The 18,655-nt window shown below is 59.4% G+C and overlaps 7 protein-coding genes across 7 annotated transcripts; 3 read left to right on the plus strand and 4 right to left on the minus strand.

Moving 5' to 3' along the window:
* Positions 1-250: 250 nt before the first annotated feature.
* Positions 251-2,876, plus strand: BJ171DRAFT_583363 (ubiquitin-conjugating enzyme E2-binding protein; the record flags this gene model as incomplete). The annotated part of the gene is made up of 7 exons (XM_053114241.1): positions 251-895; positions 1,415-1,502; positions 1,623-1,698; positions 1,930-2,068; positions 2,227-2,353; positions 2,522-2,561; positions 2,714-2,876. The coding sequence occupies 7 exons, from the start codon at positions 251-253 to the stop codon at positions 2,874-2,876; spliced, it is 1,278 nt and encodes a 425-aa protein (XP_052965270.1).
* Positions 2,877-3,565: 689 nt separating this feature from the next.
* BJ171DRAFT_154542 (uncharacterized protein) lies at positions 3,566-5,384 on the minus strand. Its single transcript, XM_053105817.1, has 4 exons — positions 5,091-5,384; positions 4,174-4,810; positions 3,837-3,967; positions 3,566-3,721 (listed from the first exon to the last, which is right to left on the minus strand). Exons 1-4 carry the CDS (start codon positions 5,212-5,214, stop codon positions 3,636-3,638), a joined length of 978 nt encoding a protein of 325 aa, XP_052965271.1. The 5' UTR covers positions 5,215-5,384; the 3' UTR covers positions 3,566-3,635.
* Positions 5,385-6,383: 999 nt separating this feature from the next.
* On the minus strand, positions 6,384-13,050 carry BJ171DRAFT_569171 (uncharacterized protein). The gene is made up of 18 exons (XM_053113558.1): positions 12,643-13,050; positions 12,404-12,457; positions 12,125-12,175; positions 11,945-11,958; positions 11,738-11,768; positions 11,544-11,609; positions 11,216-11,363; positions 10,767-10,949; positions 10,563-10,641; positions 10,072-10,297; positions 9,738-9,965; positions 9,452-9,468; positions 9,278-9,398; positions 8,711-8,859; positions 8,354-8,480; positions 7,970-8,133; positions 7,486-7,672; positions 6,384-6,933 (listed from the first exon to the last, which is right to left on the minus strand). Exons 1-18 carry the CDS (start codon positions 12,647-12,649, stop codon positions 6,815-6,817), a joined length of 1,971 nt encoding a protein of 656 aa, XP_052965272.1. The 5' UTR covers positions 12,650-13,050; the 3' UTR covers positions 6,384-6,814.
* Positions 12,541-13,807, minus strand: BJ171DRAFT_154585 (uncharacterized protein). Its single transcript, XM_053105819.1, has one exon. The coding sequence runs from the start codon at positions 13,718-13,720 to the stop codon at positions 12,908-12,910; it is 813 nt and encodes a 270-aa protein (XP_052965273.1). The 5' UTR covers positions 13,721-13,807; the 3' UTR covers positions 12,541-12,907.
* Positions 13,808-15,539: 1,732 nt separating this feature from the next.
* BJ171DRAFT_476124 (uncharacterized protein) lies at positions 15,540-16,178 on the plus strand (the record flags this gene model as incomplete). Its single annotated transcript, XM_053108814.1, has 1 exon — positions 15,540-16,178. The coding sequence occupies one exon, from the start codon at positions 15,540-15,542 to the stop codon at positions 16,176-16,178; it is 639 nt and encodes a 212-aa protein (XP_052965274.1).
* A 791-nt stretch (positions 16,179-16,969) lies between these two features.
* BJ171DRAFT_624970 (uncharacterized protein) lies at positions 16,970-17,695 on the minus strand (the record flags this gene model as incomplete). The annotated part of the gene is made up of 1 exon (XM_053115494.1): positions 16,970-17,695. One exon carries the CDS (start codon positions 17,693-17,695, stop codon positions 16,970-16,972), a length of 726 nt encoding a protein of 241 aa, XP_052965275.1.
* Positions 17,696-18,196: 501 nt separating this feature from the next.
* On the plus strand, positions 18,197-18,533 carry BJ171DRAFT_511106 (uncharacterized protein). The gene has a single exon (XM_053111543.1). The coding sequence runs from the start codon at positions 18,203-18,205 to the stop codon at positions 18,494-18,496; it is 294 nt and encodes a 97-aa protein (XP_052965276.1). The 5' UTR covers positions 18,197-18,202; the 3' UTR covers positions 18,497-18,533.
* Positions 18,534-18,655: the final 122 nt, after the last annotated feature.

Consider the following 18,655-nt stretch of genomic DNA (forward strand, 5'->3'; position numbering starts at 1 on the left):
GGGCATCGGGGTCGGGGAGAGCGAAAGCACCGCCAGAGCCAGACACGGGGCCGGTCACGGGACGCCTTGCCGGCTCGGTTCGTCGTTGCGCCTTTGGCATCTGGCTTGCGACCGACCCACGAAACGATCTGCAACCGACGAAACGATCTGCGACGACATACACCACCCGGCAGCCACATATCCCACCGATATCCACATACACTACCCGATATCCACATACACTACCCGATATCCACATAGCCCATCGACCATGGCTGCTGGTATGTCTGCCGACGCTCCCGTCCGTGTCTACATCGAGATCCTGCCGAATCTGTCGACGCTCTCGGCCTCCGTCTGTCTGGAGCCGCCGCTTCACGGGCCCTCTGTCTCGCCGGGTCTGCCCAGGATCATCCCGCGATCGGGCCATGTGCTGATCGCCCCGGTGTCGGCCAATCAGGCTATCAAGGTGCCCCTCCCTGTTCCGATCGAGCCGGCCTCGATCGCCATCACAACATCGCCTTCGACGGCCTCAGCGGCTGCTCCGGCCTCATCCACCATCGACATCAAGCTCAATCTAGCACGTCCCATCGACGCTCCTGCGCGTGATCCCTCGGATCTGGGTCCACTGCCAGCGGCCTCTCTCGAGAACGTCTTGGATATTCAGTGCCACGCCTGCAAGCTCTCGCTGCTTGACCCGGGCTCGGCCATCACCAAAACCGTGAATCTGCCCTCCGAGTTCTGGTACGAGCTGATGGACTGTTGGGCATGTCATCAAGAGGACTACTCGCAGTTCCAGAAGGATCATCAAAACGGCGTCATTCCTGCCAAGGAGTCGACCATGCTTGTCGCCAACACCCACGTGCTGCTGCACACTCGAAACCTCGATATGACGCATTTGGAGTGCGAGCCGGCCGAGGTAGGTGGTCGCTGAGGTGCCTGGGCACACCTGTAGACTGCACGGCAATGTCGATCACTCCAGCCAATCCGCTTTCTTGCTTCGGGCTGGGACAGTGCGATTGCTCCTTGGTCGGTGTCCGTCGCATGTGCACCAGCAAAGTCCGGAAGGCTCAAGAAGGCAGAGACAGCTAGCATTGCGTCTTTAGCCGATACAGCCTTCCAATAGCAATAGGCCCTTCTCAGAAACCCTCAGAGGCTTCTAGTCTGACCTCTGGGTTACTGCCGTGGGGCACATGTCGGGAATGGCTGACGGCCGTGTGCTTGCATTATGTCGCAAGGCCAGTCTTGCACCGCATGCGCGACGTATCATTGTTGCTGCTTATGTGCTTTGGAAAACTCCTTTCCGAGCAAGCGATGGCTCGAACATCGAGACAGTATTCCAGTAGCAGCGATCTTACCGATGCGTCCTCGTTGTCATCCTTTGTGGGCTCTGTCCGTATGCAATCTCCCTTCCTGCCGGCTTCGGACTCGACGGTAGACGGCCGAGCCAGGGAACTGGAAGAAAGTCTGTTGCTCACGGTGTCATGAAAGCCTCGGCGAGTGTTTCTACGACCTGGTCAACGCTGGTAAGGGCTACTGATTCCGTCGCTATCGCCCAGAGTGCGTTTGCACCATACTGGTACTGATGCTGGCGCTAGTAGACGATTAATGTGGATCATTGGTGGCATTGCCGCCTCCGATAACAGGCAATATCTTTGCCGTCAAGGTGTTCAAGTACCGAGTGGACTTTTGGACAGCCGCCGCACAGAGCGCATCGGCGAGGTAAGAGGCCCCGGTGTTCCAACCGCAAGGAGGACCCATGATGCCCTCGAATGCCGCAACCATGCAGCAGCAATCACCCGGCCGGCCCGTGGTGGCGGAAATGATGGCGGAAATGATGGTGCGTTGGCCACAGCCATGCCCTCGGATGGTGTCATGGCATCGAAAAGTCGCGACCGGCTTGCTCATCGATTCCCTTCGTCGGATTGCACCATGGATGCGGTGAATCCTCAGCCCCCCGGCTCCGATGGCACGCACGCTGCACCATTTCCCGTTCATGGCCTACTTTGTCGACCAAGTTATGGAGTATGTCAGCGCCCATGCCACCTTCCGGTTTGTCGTGACGGCACTAGACAAGACCCCCTTTCTGATCGTAAGGACTTGGCCGACCGCATGGCGGCCCCAACACGCAGCCGATGCCGGTGGGCTTCGCCATCTCTGCCGCAGATGACTCTTGTGTTTCTGGTGCTGACGTGCCTCCCTCATCTCTGTGTTGTTTGCGTTTGGCTCGGGAACCGTCGTTGTCCACAGATGTGGGTCTTGAACTGGAACCTCCTCGTTGCTACCAACGCCGGTGGCTCACCAGAGTGCCGCCGCCAGCTGGGCTATCTCTGGGGCGAGAACGGCGGGCTCACCAGCACAGAAAACATGTTCCCGGGTAGGCTGCTGCGTCCTCTCCAACGCACTGCGTGGGGCGGTCTTTCGCTGCTTGCAACCCCCAGTGCAGCTGGCTGGTCGATTTTTTTCTTTCCTGTGCCGCTGCCGGAACGTCCGCAAACCATTAAAACTCATGCCGACACCTCTGGTGCGCCGATGCCGACCACAGCCATCAAGGTGCTGTACTCATCGTGCTCCAGCAACCCGGGGTAAGCAGTCCAGCGAGGACGATGGCATTTTGCGCTTTCCGGCTCGCTATGCATTTCGTATGTCCGTGACGTGTGCTGGATTTTGCTCGCCGACGAGGCGAGAGCGACGTCCGCTTTCGCTGATGCCCAAATGCCCCTCACAACTGTGATAGACTGGCAGCGACATGGTGTGCCGACAAGCAGGTCGAGCAGATTCGGTATCGCACCGACAGCTGCCTGGATGTGCTGCGAACACTCGAGGCCGCCACCAGCACACTTCCTCCGGACAGGCGAGTGCTCAACGGATTCAGTGTCGGGTACCTGCTGCGATCGTAGACGTCCTTGGCTCCCCTCCCTCCTGCATTGGCAGCGAGTGAGGGCAACTGAAAGCCTGCGTGAGCAGCCATCGTACCGCCAGGATCAAATGAGGGGTGATCAGAGCTGATCCAGGCTCACGGCTTTCACCGAGATGTAGCGCAGGACACAGCCAATGACTGAATACACAGTGAGGTTCCTGAGAATGTATTTCAAAAAGTCATGAGGGTCAAAACTCGCAGACGCAGGAAGCGGAGCGAAGGGGTGGGGCGTCCTCGGGACGAGGCACAAATCTATGAGAGCCAATGACGAGAGAAAGGATGAATGGGAGAGAGCAGGAATGCACCAATTGAGCACATAATGGCAAAGCCGAGCCGAGCCAAGTGAGCGATGTTTCGGGGGGATGTGGGCTCGACTGAAGCCTCCCACAAGGTCAAAGGAAGCAGCTCTTTATGGTATCAAAGGTAGAATATACAGCGCATAGAGAAATGCAAGCGAATCTTGGTTGCCGCCATGACCAACCAAGGCAGGTGGACTCTGAAGGGGTGGGGATGCACCAAGTCCGTGCCGATCCCGTGTATGATACAAAAGAAAAGGACGTTGACCAAGACGAGTGTATAAAAAAGCACAGATGCGTGTAGTGATGGCTGATGGGGAGGGAGGAAATCTTGACGTGATAAACATTGCAGCGAGATTGTGGGATCGGCAAGGTTGGAGGAGGTTGAAGGGCTGATACAAGCCCGGGGCAGCAGCACCACATGGCGGTAGCAACTCTTAAGGCTACTTTGCCTTCGAGATCTGCGAATCGCTTGTTGAGGCGTTTTGCTCGCGTAGCCGGTCTTCCAGGTCCATGATGTATTCACAGGCTGGTGACGGGACATTGGAGGCGTCAGCATATCACATCACTCCATCGATCTAAAGGCAAATTTGACAGCCAAGCTCCTCTCGAGATGCGATGCAGAGGATAGAGGGTGGGCTTACCTTTCCTCAGAATCATGAGCTTGGTTGGATTGCGGTCGTCAATGTTGGGCAGCAGCTTCGCCAGTTCTGAAAAGCCATTGTTGAGGGTAATCCGCCGCAAGTGCTCGGCGTCTCGTCGCTTGCGAGCGGTGCTGTTGGGTGGAGGAAGGCACGATGGCGGAGGGATGGGACAGATCCATGGATCGGGCGGGGTAAGTACGGAGCATGAAACAGCGTGTGTGCATGGATGACTTCGAATTGCTGAGAGCAGAGATCGAGGGATCGACAAGATCTGAATGCCAGCAGCATGCACAAATGCCTCTCTCGCCATGGAATGAGGGCGGCTGGCAACACGCACCTTGTGGACGATTCCTTGGGATGTGCAAGTCGGCTGCTCCTGAGCTCGCCGCGATCACTGGACGAGGCATCTCGGATTTCCAGGCTTGTGTCGGTGACCAGGGGCGATTCGGGCGACGGCGAGAGCGACTGGCTTTTCTGCGAATCGGTTGCCACGATATAGTTACCGGTCTCGACCCCACTGTCCGAGACGGCGTATTGTGGCGGCCAGATGGAGGCGCGTTGGTTCGGCGATGAATACGGCGAATACGCAAGGTCGCCGGCAATCGGATAGGAGTATCGGTGAGACGAATAGTCCGGCGGGAGCTGGCGGAGATGGGCGTGTGGGTGGCGATCAAGGCTCTCATGGCCGCTGACCAAGTACGGGGTGGGAATGGCCTCCAGAGTGACCCCCGAGGTCGAAGATCCAGCGGAATGGATCAAGAATGTGCCTTGTGCCCGGGGAGCCAACACACCGGCAGGGGGCCAGAAGGGCACCGATCCGGCCTGGGGTGGTGGTGGCGGAACTGTGAACTGGGCCTGGTTTGGCGGAGGCTGCAGCTGGTAGTCGGTGCGCTGCGGCTGGAGAGGCGACATGTCCATGCTGTGCACCGACGAACGCCGGCTCAGAGACGATTCTCGCTGTCCAGCCGAGCCATCTGGTGGTGAAAGGGGGAATGCGGTGCCAGATTAGCGAATTGGGACCCGGATCACGATAGCAGCGGCGGACTTGGCGGGTCACATCGCAAGTCAGGACCAGCGAAGGCCACCCTGGACGCTGGATGCCCTGGACGCCGCTGGGTGCCTCACCCCTCCAACAGCGCTGTCGTCGGTTTCGATCGGCCCACACGTCGTTTTGGCGGTGGCTGCGACGGCCGAGCAGATCAAGGACACTAGACTCGATCGCGGGCGCGACAAATCGCTCTCTCGGATCCTGACCTTGGAACCAACTGGAGCCCAGGACGCTCGGCAGAATGGTTGGGTTTTTTGTCTTGAGCTCGAGCAGCAGTCGGTTTCGCTCGTTCAGAAGCTCGACGATGGTCTGCTCCTCGGGAGTTGTCATGACAGAGTGCGATGAATGCTGGGGAAGAAGAGGTGGGGGGGGGAGCGATCGACAGGGCGGAGAACGAGATCGACAAGACTGAAGCAGGATCGATAGGATGGACAGGCGAGATCGGCAGGCGAGATCGGCAGAAATGCGATGCCGACAGATCCCTTGGCGATGGAGGCAGCAAAAACGGCTCTGCGGCGGGGCGTGCGATCCATGGCGGCCTATTTATAAAGGACCGCGAGGGCAGGAGCGGCGGCTCGCCCCGCAACGCTGGTTGCAGCGGTTCCCTCGGCTGAAGCAGTTGCACCAGCAGCAGCAGCATACGAGCAGTACGAAGGAGCCAGCAACAGTCCTTCCCGCGATCAGGTCCCACAACAAGAGATAGCACCCGCGGAGTGAGACGATTGGCCAACGGGGCTGTCGGAGTACCCGGCGGGGGGCGGCCACAAGCTCCCAAACCTCTTTCCGGAGCAACGCTGGGGGATGCGCTTCCCATGGCCGACAATGAGCCAACAGACCGCCACCGCTGGGGGCTTGTCCTGGCGTGATTGCGCTGGGCCAAGGGGTCGCCGGCACCAGCCAATCGCGTGCGCGCCGATCGCGCAAGACTCCGCCTGCCTTTTGGCGTCGTCTGTCATTGGCGGGCGTGGCCCAGGCGATGGCGCGATTTGCCGCGACGATGTGCTGATGTCCGGCGGGTTCGCCATTGCTTGCCATGCTCCCTGCCTGGCCAAGGCCCTCTGCTTCTGCATCCAACGGCTGTGGAACGCACGTGGCCTGCAAGCGCATCGGTTGTCCAGGACCGTGGCTGGCTTGATGATTAATGTGGGCCCTTGGCGCAGACGCTGCTGTGAGTCGAGCACTGCTGCAGACCTCAGCACCGTTGATCCGACCTGTTACGGACCGGACCAAGATCGGGCCCGCTTACCCCGCGATTGCGTCTTTTCTCAAGACCTTGTTGGGCAGCGACTGGATGGCACGGGAACGCAATGCTGACCCCCTTGCGCAAGCACGTTCATGGAGACCGGCCGCCAGGCCGCTGTCCTCGGCTGTCCTCGGCTGCCATCGTGAGCGACAAGCATGCCACGAGCCGACGCCCAAAGATGCTTTTGTCTCTCCAGGCGACCGACAGCACAATGGCGAGTGCCACCCGAAAGCCTTGGATGCCCCAGGCACGCTGCATGGCCTGGACGTCCGTGTATTGGCAAGTGTGGGGAGCGATGCAAGGGAGCCGAAGCTTGCGAGAATGCGGAACTGGGGACATCACCAGCGGAGGGTCAAGGGGCCAAGGCGGCTCGGAAGCGGGAGATGCTCGGCGTGGAGTTGGGTGCCATGCGGAGGAGAAGCGAGGGCGCGAAAGCAAGTGAGGGGACAGAGGCAGGCGACCAGGGATGTCCGGAGTGGACCAGCGCGCGAGCGCAGAGGCAGCGGTGTCATCCCGAGGAGCGTGGGTGTTGTGGAAACAGAATGTAGGATGTAGGAAACGAAGGCAATGTGCGAGGCAGAAGCAAAGTGTGTGAAGCAGACAATGTTGTGGAGGGTCGGGAGCACACCAAAGGGCAGCACCAGCGAAGAGCTTCAAGCATTCCAGAGGTTTCACTCGGCACAGCCTTCATCGGGTGGGCATCATCGAGATCAGCGAGTTGAGTTGGCCGTTCAGCTCGTCAAGCAGCCCCACGACCTCGCTGGCAACGGGGCGATAGTCGCTCTCGGCGGTCTTGACCGAGATATCTGTGGTCGTCGCAAGCATATTTGAAAAGCACCCGAGAGCAAAAGCGCCATCGAAGGGCCGTCGTCGCAGCCGCAGCACCAAGATAGTGAAGGACATGGTTTGTCGAGTGTTGGACGTGGCGATAGAGCAGAGATGATCAGCAGCATGTCGGCGGACTGCGAGCAGCGCCATATCGCCCACAGAGACCTGATATGGACCCAATGTGGACCCAATATGGACCCGATCGGCAGCAAATACGGTGGTGGTGGGGAGGGAATGGAAGCCAAACAGATGCAAGTGAAGAGGCTCGGGAGCGGACCGCTCTTGGGAACAGCCAGCTAGTTCACAAGCACCTCCAAGCTGACTACCCTCGATATCCACTAGGAGCCTATCCCGCTGAAACAGCCCGTCGCATCCACCCTCTGTCGGTACGCTGCAGGACGCACCGGACAGCATCCTCAGCGTCGACAGCGGCGCATTCGTTGTATCGGGCGCCTTTCACCCAAGCCTGCAAACGCCACCAGGAAGTCCCCGCAAGCGTCGGTGGAGAGCGGCGAGAGGAGGCCACTTACACTCCTTCAGATGGAAGTTGTTGGACTCGTGGTGCCGCAACTTTTGCTCGAGGGTGCCAAGTTGAGTGTATGTCTCGTTCTCCTGGAGCTGGGCCTTCTTGGCATCGTGGAGGGTCGACAAGTACTGGATGTGCTGGCGGAGGGAGTCGCGCTGATACTTGAGGATCTCTCGGTCCCGACTGTGTTTCTGAGGCACCAACGGGTCGAGCAGCGATCAAGCGGGAGGAACGAGGGTAGTTTGTTGGGTATTGGATTGCAGTGTGTGGGTTACAGGCGAGAATCGCAGTGGGAAGGCAGCAACAGGGTGGTGTCCGAGGGGCTCTCCAGCAGCAAGCATCGCAGACCACCCTGCTCAAACGAAGGTCCAGACGGAGAAAGTAGATCCAGATCAAGCAGCCAAAAGGTATGGATCTGCTCAACAGATCAGGAGGATCGAGTCTGCCGTCGACGCAGGGCCGATCCACAGCGCCCGCTGTGCACCTACCACTTTGAGTTGCTCAAACTCTTCCTTGATGGCCTGGATGTTCGAGACGGTCCCGAGCTGCTTCTTGAGGTCTTCCATTCGAGAGGTGAGGTGTTTGAGCTCGGCAGTTACTTTGGCCTCGAGTTGCTCGACTTTGTCGAGCTCGTGGAGGCGCCTCTCTCGCTCTGGGTGGTTAAAAGCGCTGGCGTCAACCTCTCCGTCATGCACTATATCTGGTCTATGCTGTCTATCGAATGAATCGCATGGCAGAGACGCCCGACGAACGTCGGCGCGAATTTACATATGGGCCATTGAGACCCCGCAAGCTCGACTGCGTCGGCGCTTCGTTAAAATCTGCCGAGCATGTCTTGTTGGTGGGTTGGATCGGCGAGCCAGGCCTCTCACCTAACTGCAACGCCTCAACGGTGCTCTCGGACTTTTGCATCTCCTTCTCTTTAAACTTTAGGTCGCTCTCCAGCTCTTTCATATTGGCCACCGACGGCATCGGCTCAGTCTCGTGCTTGGAGAGGTTCTGGGCATTCGGGAACACAAGCGGTGCTGTTAGCGCCTGGGGCGAGTCTCTAGCCCAACCACCCACGCAAATGCCTTGCTGTTGGGCCAGACACTTTCCCAAACACAGCACTATCTTCAAACAACCACCAAGGAGTTTGTGGCAAGCATCTGCAATCTATGCCGCCATCTCTGCACACATCTGTCTAGCGCTCCAGCACTCGCAGTTCGTGAGGCGCAGCAGGCCCATACCTTGATCCTCTCGAGCAGAGTAACAATGTTCTTCTCGGTGGTGGTGTTCTTATCCGCAATCTCGGTTCTCTTGGACTCGAACGAGTCAATAAAGGCCTGCATGTCCTTATCGCGCTTGAGAAGCTCCTCATACTTTGTGTTTCTTTCGCCTGGACCAAGTTGCGCCAGAGAGCAGATCCGACCAGCACCACGCAACCGGGTGGGGCGCAGCGCCAGGATGCGGGACGAAAGACGAAACGACCGTTAAACGAGGAGCATATGACAGCAGCGAGGACTGGCGGAAGGGTCATGGTGGGGAGGGGAAGGCAGTGTGCTCGAGCGGTGGCTGGGTGAGTGCTGCGACGGCGGACCAAGCCTGCATTCTGCCAGCCTGCCGGTCAGCCTGCCTGCCTCTCCTTCCCATTCCGGCGAGCTTCCCGTCCGTCTGTCAGCATCTGTCGGTTGCTTGGTTGGCTGGCCGGACGGCTGGCCATCTTGTCTGTCCCGCGCGCCGGCCTTCCCACGCCGGAACCGCACAGGCTCCGTTCTGTCTCCTACTCGCTCTCGCTTGCTCGCTCTCCGAGTTACCGTGCTGCGAGTCGAGCTCGACGTCGAGCTGCGAGGCTTCCTCCTTGAGCCGCTTCGCAAGCTCCTCGAGCTCCAGCAGCTTTCTCTCCATGCCCGACGTCTCTTGGTTGTCCTCCTTGACCTGCTCGACCGGATGACAACAGCGACAAGGTCCGCAAAGAGGTGTAAGCATACGACCACCACGTGATGATCTGGTCCATCACCGGAGGCTCCGGGATGCACAAAGGATCTATGATGATTGGATCCGCATTTCGCCATATCTCCACACCATTCGCCATCGCGGCCGACAAAGCGCCGGAGCGATGGCTTATCGGTGGTGACAAAGACGAAAGGCGAAATAGACGAGGCGGATGAGGTGGATGAGGTGGATGAGGTGGATGAGGTGGATGAGGTGGACGGAGTGGACCAAATGAGGCGGAGGAGACAGGCAGCGAGTGAGGATTGCGATCGGGAGAGTCACTTGCCTGCTCAAGGAGCCGGGCCTTCTCCTGTGGTCCGGTGTTGGTCTCGATGGAGCTCAGCGACTCCTCGATCTCTTTGCGCTTGGCCTTGAGCTCGTTGAACTTTTGCTGCTGAACCAGAGCCTTCTGCTTGACTGGGTCTTGCTTAAGATCCTGCGGTTGCAGCGGCACCGGGTGTTGGAATCGTTGGTGGGCGAGGCGGATAAGCAGCCGAGAAAAAGCAGCGACTACATTTTGATGGCCCAAAAATACATTTATGTGCTCCGTCCGAGCTGGCCACTTGGCGATTCACTTGGACCCAATTCAAGCCTCTCCGCCATCGATATCCACCACCCCCCTCCTGCCAGCGCTTTGCATCGAAGCCTCCGGCTTTATACAGCGAATGCAGCTCGATTCCGAGGCCTTGCCAAGATGAATCAGCGCTCCTGTCACTTGCCTGTTGAAGACCGTTGAGCTTCTTTTGCAGCTCGTCGAGCTCGGCCTGCTTCCTCTGGGTTTCGGTCACGTACTCGGCATTGGCTTTCTTGAGCTCATAATAAGTGTCTCGCTTAACAGGATCCTAGAGCCAGACGAGTTCAGTGGAGCCGGAGGAAGCGAAGCGGTGAAGTCTAAGGAGAGAGATAGTCATAGCAGGAGCACAAACACTCGCATCCAGCATCACTACTATGCTGGAACTGGAATGCCGTTGCTGGACGATGCAGCTTCGTCTCGAGCAACCTTGGGCACAGCCGCACTCGATGACAGCATTCCAGCACAATAAGTGAGTCGGGACATTGCATTTTGTTTTTCTTTTTTGGTTATTGTGGTATGATTGCACAACTCACCCATTCGTTGAACTTTTCTTCAGCCCGACGCTTCTCTTCTTCGATCTGGCGATCAAGTTCTCGTAAGATGTTTTCCTTTCTGTGACAGATGATAAAGACCCATGTTTTTGGTATTGGTGAGGCAGTGTCGGTGTCCACAAGAGTCACCGCGATGATTGCCGTTGTGAGCCGTTCGGGGAGCCATATCGGATGTGCATCGCTCACAGCTGTCTCGTGGAGAAATACTCGTCCAAGGCCAGCGACTCTCTTTGATTTTGGGCCTTCAACTGATTGTACTGCTTCTCAAAGTCCTCGAGGTCGGCGTCGGCATGGAGTTTGTCGACGAGGGTGTTGAGATCGCCCAACTGTCCTTGAAGCTCCCGCAGCTCTTCCGCAAGAGCATCGGCCCTGCACAACCACCACCAGCATCACCACCCCCCACAAACACACAAGAGAGACCCATTGGGTGAATACGCTTGTCCAAAAGTGACACGGCCATCCAGATTATCAGCCCGTGAATTGCAGATGCAGTAGCACTCCTGCGACCCTTCATCGGGATGCCTCCGCAGGACGGGCCCATTGAATCGTCGAATCACCGAGTTGTCAAATTGTCGAGTCATCGACTGTTCATCTCACTCTTGCTTCCTCAGCGAGCCTCTCAACGGGTTTCTCACCGCTTCTCAAAGGCAATGAGGTTGGCATTTTCGCGCATGGTGGCCTCGGCCTCCTGGTTGAGACGACCAATCTCGTTGGTGAGGAGGTTGATCTTCTGTCGCAGTTCGCTCTGGAAATAGGTGCGGTCTTGGATTGAACGGCCTGGACCTGGCATTGGAAAAGCAACCGGATCCCGTCAACAGCATCAGAACTGTGTTCGGGATGGGATGGGATGGGATGGGATGGGATGGGATGGGATGGGATGGGTGGAGGAGTTTGCTGCCAATGCCGACCCCCATGGCATCGTCAGCCACGCAGAGCAAACAGCACGACGGCACAGAGGGGTACCTTGGTTGGACGCCCTTATACCACCGAGACCCTGTTGAGTGACGGGGCGATCGACAACTTGGAATCCTGCATCCAGAATGTCAGCAGTCGACACGAGCACTTGGTGTTGTGGGACTGGCTCAGTCCGCTCCATGGCACGCTTCGTCCCGTTCGCTCCAACTCGGTGCTCGACATCGATGATGCGGACTGCTCACCAAAGCCGCCTCGCATCGAGGTTCCAGGGCGCTGGTGGTGCAGGAGAGAGTCGAGCATGAGTCTCAGTTGCTTCGGTCGTTCGGACTGCATGGCACACCACAGTCTCTTCCGCCACAAACGCGGAGACGGGCAGATTTCGTCTGCATAGCCTCTTTTGATGAGCCAAATCCGCGATGACTCGGCGATGGCGGCTGCGCTAAACTCACGTTTCCTGTTGGTCCTGGAACGGGCGTGGTTGCGCGGAAGCGAAGAATAGGTCGATGCTTCAGCCTTCCCTGCGGCGATGTGGCTCATGCGTATGTCGGCCACTGCAGCTCCGGGACATCGGGTTCTGCGATATCTGGTGCGGAGCCCTTTCCCCCGAGGCCGACGGATCCTGGGCTTACCAGCGCGTGTTGCGAGTCCTGTTGGTGGTGCTCCAGTGGTTCGACCCCATGCTGCGATTGATGAACAAACCCGGCGAAAGTGAGAAATGGAATGCAAAGTGCCTCTGCGTCCAAATGACCGAGTGGAGCCGATCTCCGGAAGGGGCAGGCTCCTCCCGAACGCTCGAATGATCGATTGATTCCTGCGCGACCCGCGGCTGAAGTGCATCACGTTGCCGACGCTCGACAAGAAAGAACACTCGAATGTGCCACAGAGCCCATCGGATATGCGCAACGCACATGAAGGGCCGCGGCTGCTGGGGCGGTTGGCCAGGGATCCGGTGGGGGGACGTCCTATGATGGACGGCATCCAGGCGAGAGTCAGCATTTCTCAAGTGCCCAGATATCGAGCCACACCCCGCATTTGTGCTCCGTGAGCGACGCCAAGAACCGTGGTGATGACGAGCATGCGCGATATATATTGGCCTCCAGCGAGGCTGCAGCCCAGCAGTGCCTTCGTTCCCGTCTGGCCATCATACCGAACATTCCGAATGGCTTGCTTTGGGGTTGGAGACGCGTGCGGAGCGGTGACTGTGGCGACTGTGGCGACTGTGGGGTCGATCGTGCGGCCTGGTCGATGCAAAGCAGATCCAGAGCAGAACAGGGGCCGGTTGTGTTGGAGAGCCGGCCTGTGATTCAGGCGGACCGGGTGGGCAGCCAGGAAGGCCGCTTGGAGGCCAGCCAAGAGGCAATGCGGACGGTGCCGCTGGAAGGTCGCAAGACACTGCGTCGAGGTGTCCCGTTTCAAAACATCGCTGTATGCGCCATGTTCGCCATGTTCCTCCAGCCCTCTGCTGGGCTTGTGCTGGCTTTCTGCAGCCACGGCACCAGCACGTTCTGCATTATCGGCATCCACGGCATCCACGGCATCCACGGCATCCACGGCAGCCCCGGGCCAGGACGGGCGTCTGCTGCCAACCCAGACAGACGCACCCACGCGAAATAGGGCTGATACCCCCCCCGTGCGCATGCGGATCGGTGTCGTTCCCAAGAACCCCGTACGAGTGGTGCGGCAGCGGCCGCTGTATGGACGCAGGTCTTGCATCCGGGACCCGCATGCCGGCCAGGGCTGCACCGCGAACGTGGGTCCTGGTGGCATGCATTCGCAGCCGGCGGCCGCTTGGCTCCCAAGGCACTCTTACGGTCTGGGGCTGGCGGCAAGGCGGCCGGGACAAAACCGCACCAACGAGGCAGCAGAAGCCGCGGTCCTGGATGGAGTCGCTGCAGCACGCAATCACTCGGGTTCTTGAACCAACCACGAGACCGAGAACGAACGATGACAACAGGAGGATAGGGCTCTGTCGGTCTCGACCACGTCCCTCGTTCGCCAGCTCCGTCCGTCCGTCGGTGTTGCCCGAGAGGACGTTTCAGAGAGGAATGCTCGGCGGCGATCAGCGGTCCGCAGAGGACGCCAACGGACCACCAGAGGGAATGAACAAAACGCACCGCATGGACTTGGCTGGGTGACGATGTTCGTCGCGATTGGGGCCGACAGCGGCACATTTGCGCCATAGGGTGGCAATACTCCGCTGTGGATTCGTCCCGTCTTGACCCCATCTCGTCCGGCTGGTGAGGAGAGCAACGGCAAAGAGCCACAGTCGCGACCGGACCATTTGGATGCGGACGAGGCTGATCGTTCGTGGAGGGAGGGAAAGAAGGAGGGGGGTCGTAGCAAATTTGCGTCGATCCAAGACAGATGGCTCGGACAGATTGGATTGGATTGGATTGCTGGTCACGTCCACGCACACATTGATGTCCATGTTAATGTCGATGTCGAGGTCGATGTCCGTGTCCGTGTCCATGTCGACGCCAATGGCTGTTGCATTTCAGCCGTCGGGACTCCCAGTGTTGTGTCGGCTAAAACTTGTGCTGCTGGCTGTTGCGGTGCGAGTTGATTTTGCCAGTGAGGCTGCGTTCCGATACGTCGAAAGCCGAGCACAAAGCGACAGCCCGGCCACGCAGCGTCCGGGCGGGTGTCGGGCGAGGAGGGCCGATGCAATTCGATCCGCCGATATCCGTTTGTCGTGCTCGAGCGGCGGCCGCGGCCGCGGCGGCGAGAGGCTCACGTCTGCGGCTCCACCCCGGCAGCCAAAGCGAAAGCAGCCAAAACGAACGCTGGCAAGGCAGGCCGTCATCAAGCAGGCCGTCATCAAGCTGGCTGGCACGCCCACCCATTATGATTTTCGCCGTTGCGAGAACAAGGCGGGGACGAGAGCATGGCGATGGCATGGCAGTGGCATGCACCCGTCCCGCGCGGGCCGGGGCCGAATGGGCAGCCCGCAGCCAGGCACGCCGAGATGGGGATCGAATCGCCGCGCGACAGGGCAGGCGCCAACAGCCAGCGTGCGGGGCCCTTGTTGCCGACGGCGCGGGCAATGCCATGGGCGAGCGGGCAAAGGAGCACAGAAGATTCGCACGGCAGCACGATGGAGCACACGGCCCACGCCGCCGCGCAAGGGCGAATGGCTGAGCTTGGGCACAATAACAGTGTCAGGAGATGTGGGCGACGATTCGGGGTTGGACGGGGGGGGAAGAGAATGGCCGCGGATATAGCCCAAGGACGGCGGCATCGATCAATGTGACTATGGTTGCAATATAGCATATATGATATGGCATATAGCATATAGCATATAGCATATGACATATGACATATAGCATATAGCATATAGCATATAACATATAGCATATGACATATAGCATATGACATATAGCATATAGCATATACAATATAGCATATCATATCATATGCCCCGTCATGTTCTGAGCCGCGCAGAGTTCGACAACACCCCCTCCCCACGCCCGCACAGACCTGCCGTCATGGCACACCCGCAACATCGACGCTCCCCCGTCCACCCCGCCATGCCGTCCGCCTTGGGGAGGCTGGGCCCCCTTTGCGCTCGGCCGGGTGACAGTGCCAACCTTAACTTCGTCGACCAGCCATAACGAACCCAAGCGTGCGAACGCGAGCCGGCCAGCCAGCAACCACCGCCTCGCCCGCCGCGGCGGGCAGTGCCGTTGTTACGTTCTGCTGCCTGCTCGACTGCCATGTCCTGTTGCTCTACTCCCACTGGGGCTGCTACGTTCGCTGTCTTCCGCGCAGTGGCATGCCGTCCCTGTCCGATATGCGCGAGGCCCGGCGCTCCGACTGTGCTCCCCTCACCAGCATTTCGCCCTCGGCCGCCCTCGACCTCCTTGCTGCCGAGTACAAATACGGCGCCGCTGCCCGCCTCCCTTCTGGCTCCTCCACGTCTCGCTCGGCCCCTCGTTCCTGGTCCTGCATCTCGCCGCCGTTACGCCCCCATTCCCGCACCGCTTTTCCGCATCCATCGCCTTTGCTCTCGACCACCACCACCACCACCACCACCACCGCTGCGCCATGCATATCCGTGATCTGCTCAACTATCCCTCCGACAACTTCGGCTCTGTCGACACCAGCGTCTTCCCTCCCTCGCCCATTACCCCGCCATCGTCTCCGCCTCATGAAGGCACCTTGCCTTCTCCTGAGCTGGCCAATGGCTTCAAGTACCTGGTGCCCTCTTCCTCCCTGGCATGCGCATCGCTGCCAACCCCACCTCCATCGTCGGTGGCCATCAGCTTTCCGGCCACGCCAGTGCTGTTCACGTCGCCTCCGGCCATCTTTGCGCCGCGGCGACTGGCACCGATGCATGAGCCTCCTTCGTCTTTGGCAAGCCCCCCGGCGCGACCACCCCGAGGTTCGCATGCCGGGCGGCTCTCCTCCCGCAACCCGGTGCCCGATCGAAGCTTCATTTGCAAAGACTGCAATGTGGCCTTCCGACGCAAGCAGGAGCTGCATCGTCACATCCGCTGCATCCACGGCAGCGAAACGCCGTGGATCTGCCCGGCCTGCACTAAGGGCTTTGCCCGGGTCGATGCCCTCCGAAGCCACTTTTCTTCCAAAAAATCCAACACCAAGGGCTGTCGGTATGCTCTCGGCGGCCTCCCGGTCCCGCAACTGGTCAAGCTCTCCGAAGTGGCTCGCAATCCTGCCCCATAGGTCTCGTGCAGTCGCCCTGGCTCCCCCGACCGGTCCTGAACTGAAGGACACAGGTGCAGTTGCCACCCCTCCCCAGGCCTGTTCCAGCTAGAGCTGGTTGCTGTCCTGATCAAACTCTGCAGCTTGACATGCGTTACCTTACCCAATCACTGGGCGGATGGCCTTGCTCCGGAACCTCACGGCTCTTGGCAGACCAAAGGATAAAATTCAGTCATACATCATGCATTCGTTTTTATTTCTCTTATCCATCTCCTCCACTTTTCTTCTTTGCTCTGTGTATCTGTGCATTTGTGCTTTACTATTGTGGCTGCCATTTTGATACGAGCAGACTCAGTTTTGTATCTAGAGTCTTTGACAGATGTTATAAGCCTTCCTCCATCATGGTGGGGCCAGGAGCGACTGATGAGAGACCACAGGTTCTATTTATTGGGTTGTGGCCTTTTCGCTCACACCCGCTCTCACTCGGCTGCTGCCTGCCATCACAACGTTGAGCCCTCAAATAAAAGGTTCATCATCGCATCCATGCAACTCTGTGTCTGGAGCCAGTCGCGTACGGTCGTCATGATGTCTCTTATCATAACCAAAGTACTGAATGCGGCTATGAGTGTGAACCCCCCCCCTCTTCGATACTGAGTGTGAACCCTCCTCTTCAATACTGAGTATGAACCCTCTCCTCGATACAGATGAGGGATCGGCCACCATCCGTCTCGCCTGCAGCAAGCTTTGTCGACTTCTGGCGGCAGCGGTGACGCCTCTCTCCTCTGCATGCCGCCGGGCAGCAGCATCCTCCCTCACCACCGACATCGATCAACCTGTCTGCTTCCGACAACATCCTGTCCCCGCGCTCCGAGGACCCCCTGGTCTGTGCAAGGTGCCTCAGCGATCAAAGTCTGCAGGCTCCATCGGGATCCGATGGGGATCCAGTCGATTATGCTGGCATCCCATCCTTCCTGTTGGTATCCTATCTCGCCATCGGAATCCGCTCGGCGGCGGAGGAATGTTTCCTCCTCCTCTCCTCCTGCCCTGTCTGTCCTGTCTGCCCTCTTTCCACCCGGCGATCCCGCCACGATTGCGGCGGCCTGTCCGACGCCTCGCAGTCGCAAGAAAATGCTGCGATCCGCGAGACACTCCGCCTGCTTTCGAGAATCCCAGTGGCCGCCAATCGCCGCGACCTTGCGGGTCGTTGGTATCCGTCTCCCTCTCCGTCTGCGTGGCACGCGGTGCCTGTCCATGTCTGCTTGCTCGGAGGTTGGCCGCATGTCCTCCCTGCCCGCCAACGCTGCCTCCTGCAGAGCAGCGCTCGCCCTTACTGACCCGCCCAACGTTGCGATCTGACCCATCTCGCACGACGCTCGTTGCCGCTGCTGATCGCCCATGCAGCCTTGCTCTCCGCTCTCGGGCGACACAGGGATGCGAAAGCCGACAGGGAACGTGGGTCTGGCCGGGGAACTATCTTGGTCTGGCCACTGGCAACACCCGGCCGCAACCAGAGGTCTGGTCAGATGCCCTGACGCCATCTGGGATTGTGGTAACCCATCCTGATTGGGGCAATGAGCGGCCGCTGGCGGGGGACAAGGTTGCTTGTCCAACATGAGGTGGCGGAGCCTGGCCCCAATCGAGCCATGGCGTCGCACCCAGCCCACGCAGGCGCACCCGCTTTCCGCAAACAGGGCCGCGAAAGAAAGAACGATTGCTGCCAGGCGGCCAGCCACGGACAGGGCCGGCTCCACAGGGCGACCCACAGGGCGGCCCGCAGCAGGCTCGGACGGGCGGTGCGGGTGTCGGCTTGGTGGTTGTGCGGTTTGGCAGTCGGGTGGCCGAGTGTCGACTTGGCTGTCTCCGCTGGGCCCGCACATTGCTGCTGGCAGGACGGCGTCGCTGTCCCCGTTTGGCTGCCAGACAGCATCACCCACTCACAGCCCGTCTCCTCCTTTCTTCCTCTCCCTCCCTGCCTGCCCAAGCGTTTCATCGTCATGGCCCGCCAGCCTTGTCGGCGTCGTCGGCGCTCCACTGTTGGCGTTGCCATGTCCGCCCTCGTGAAATTGGATGTTTTATTGCCCTTGGCTTGCCCAGCACCAGCGGGGGAGACGGTCGCTTTGTGTGCAGCGAGAACCACGGCTGGGCCAGAGTTCGTGCCAAAGCGAGCTGTTGCAGACGGGCCTTTCTCCGCGGCGCAGCATCGACAAGCCCGCTCCCATGGCCGTGGCTGGCACCCATTCATAGCAGCGCCTGTCTCGGCCACGGAGAAGGTGCCAGTCTCGATCGTGAAGGACGAGTGCCAGTCCCGATCGCGCAGGAAAGGTCCCAGCGAGCTCTGAAGGGCGGCGACTCGGCAGGAGCAAAGGCCCGCAAGTTCCCCCCCCCGCCCGCCACCACCACGGCCTGGCATGCTGTCCTTCTTGGCCTTCTCCACCCGATCTGATCCGGACACAATCCCAGCCCGCCCCTGTTGCGCGGCGTTTTGGGCCAATGGGCAC

The sequence above is a fragment of the Polychytrium aggregatum genome (genome assembly GCF_025602895.1).
Source record: "Polychytrium aggregatum strain JEL109 chromosome Unknown BJ171scaffold_26, whole genome shotgun sequence".
Lineage (NCBI taxonomy): Eukaryota > Fungi > Chytridiomycota > Chytridiomycetes > Polychytriales > Polychytrium > Polychytrium aggregatum.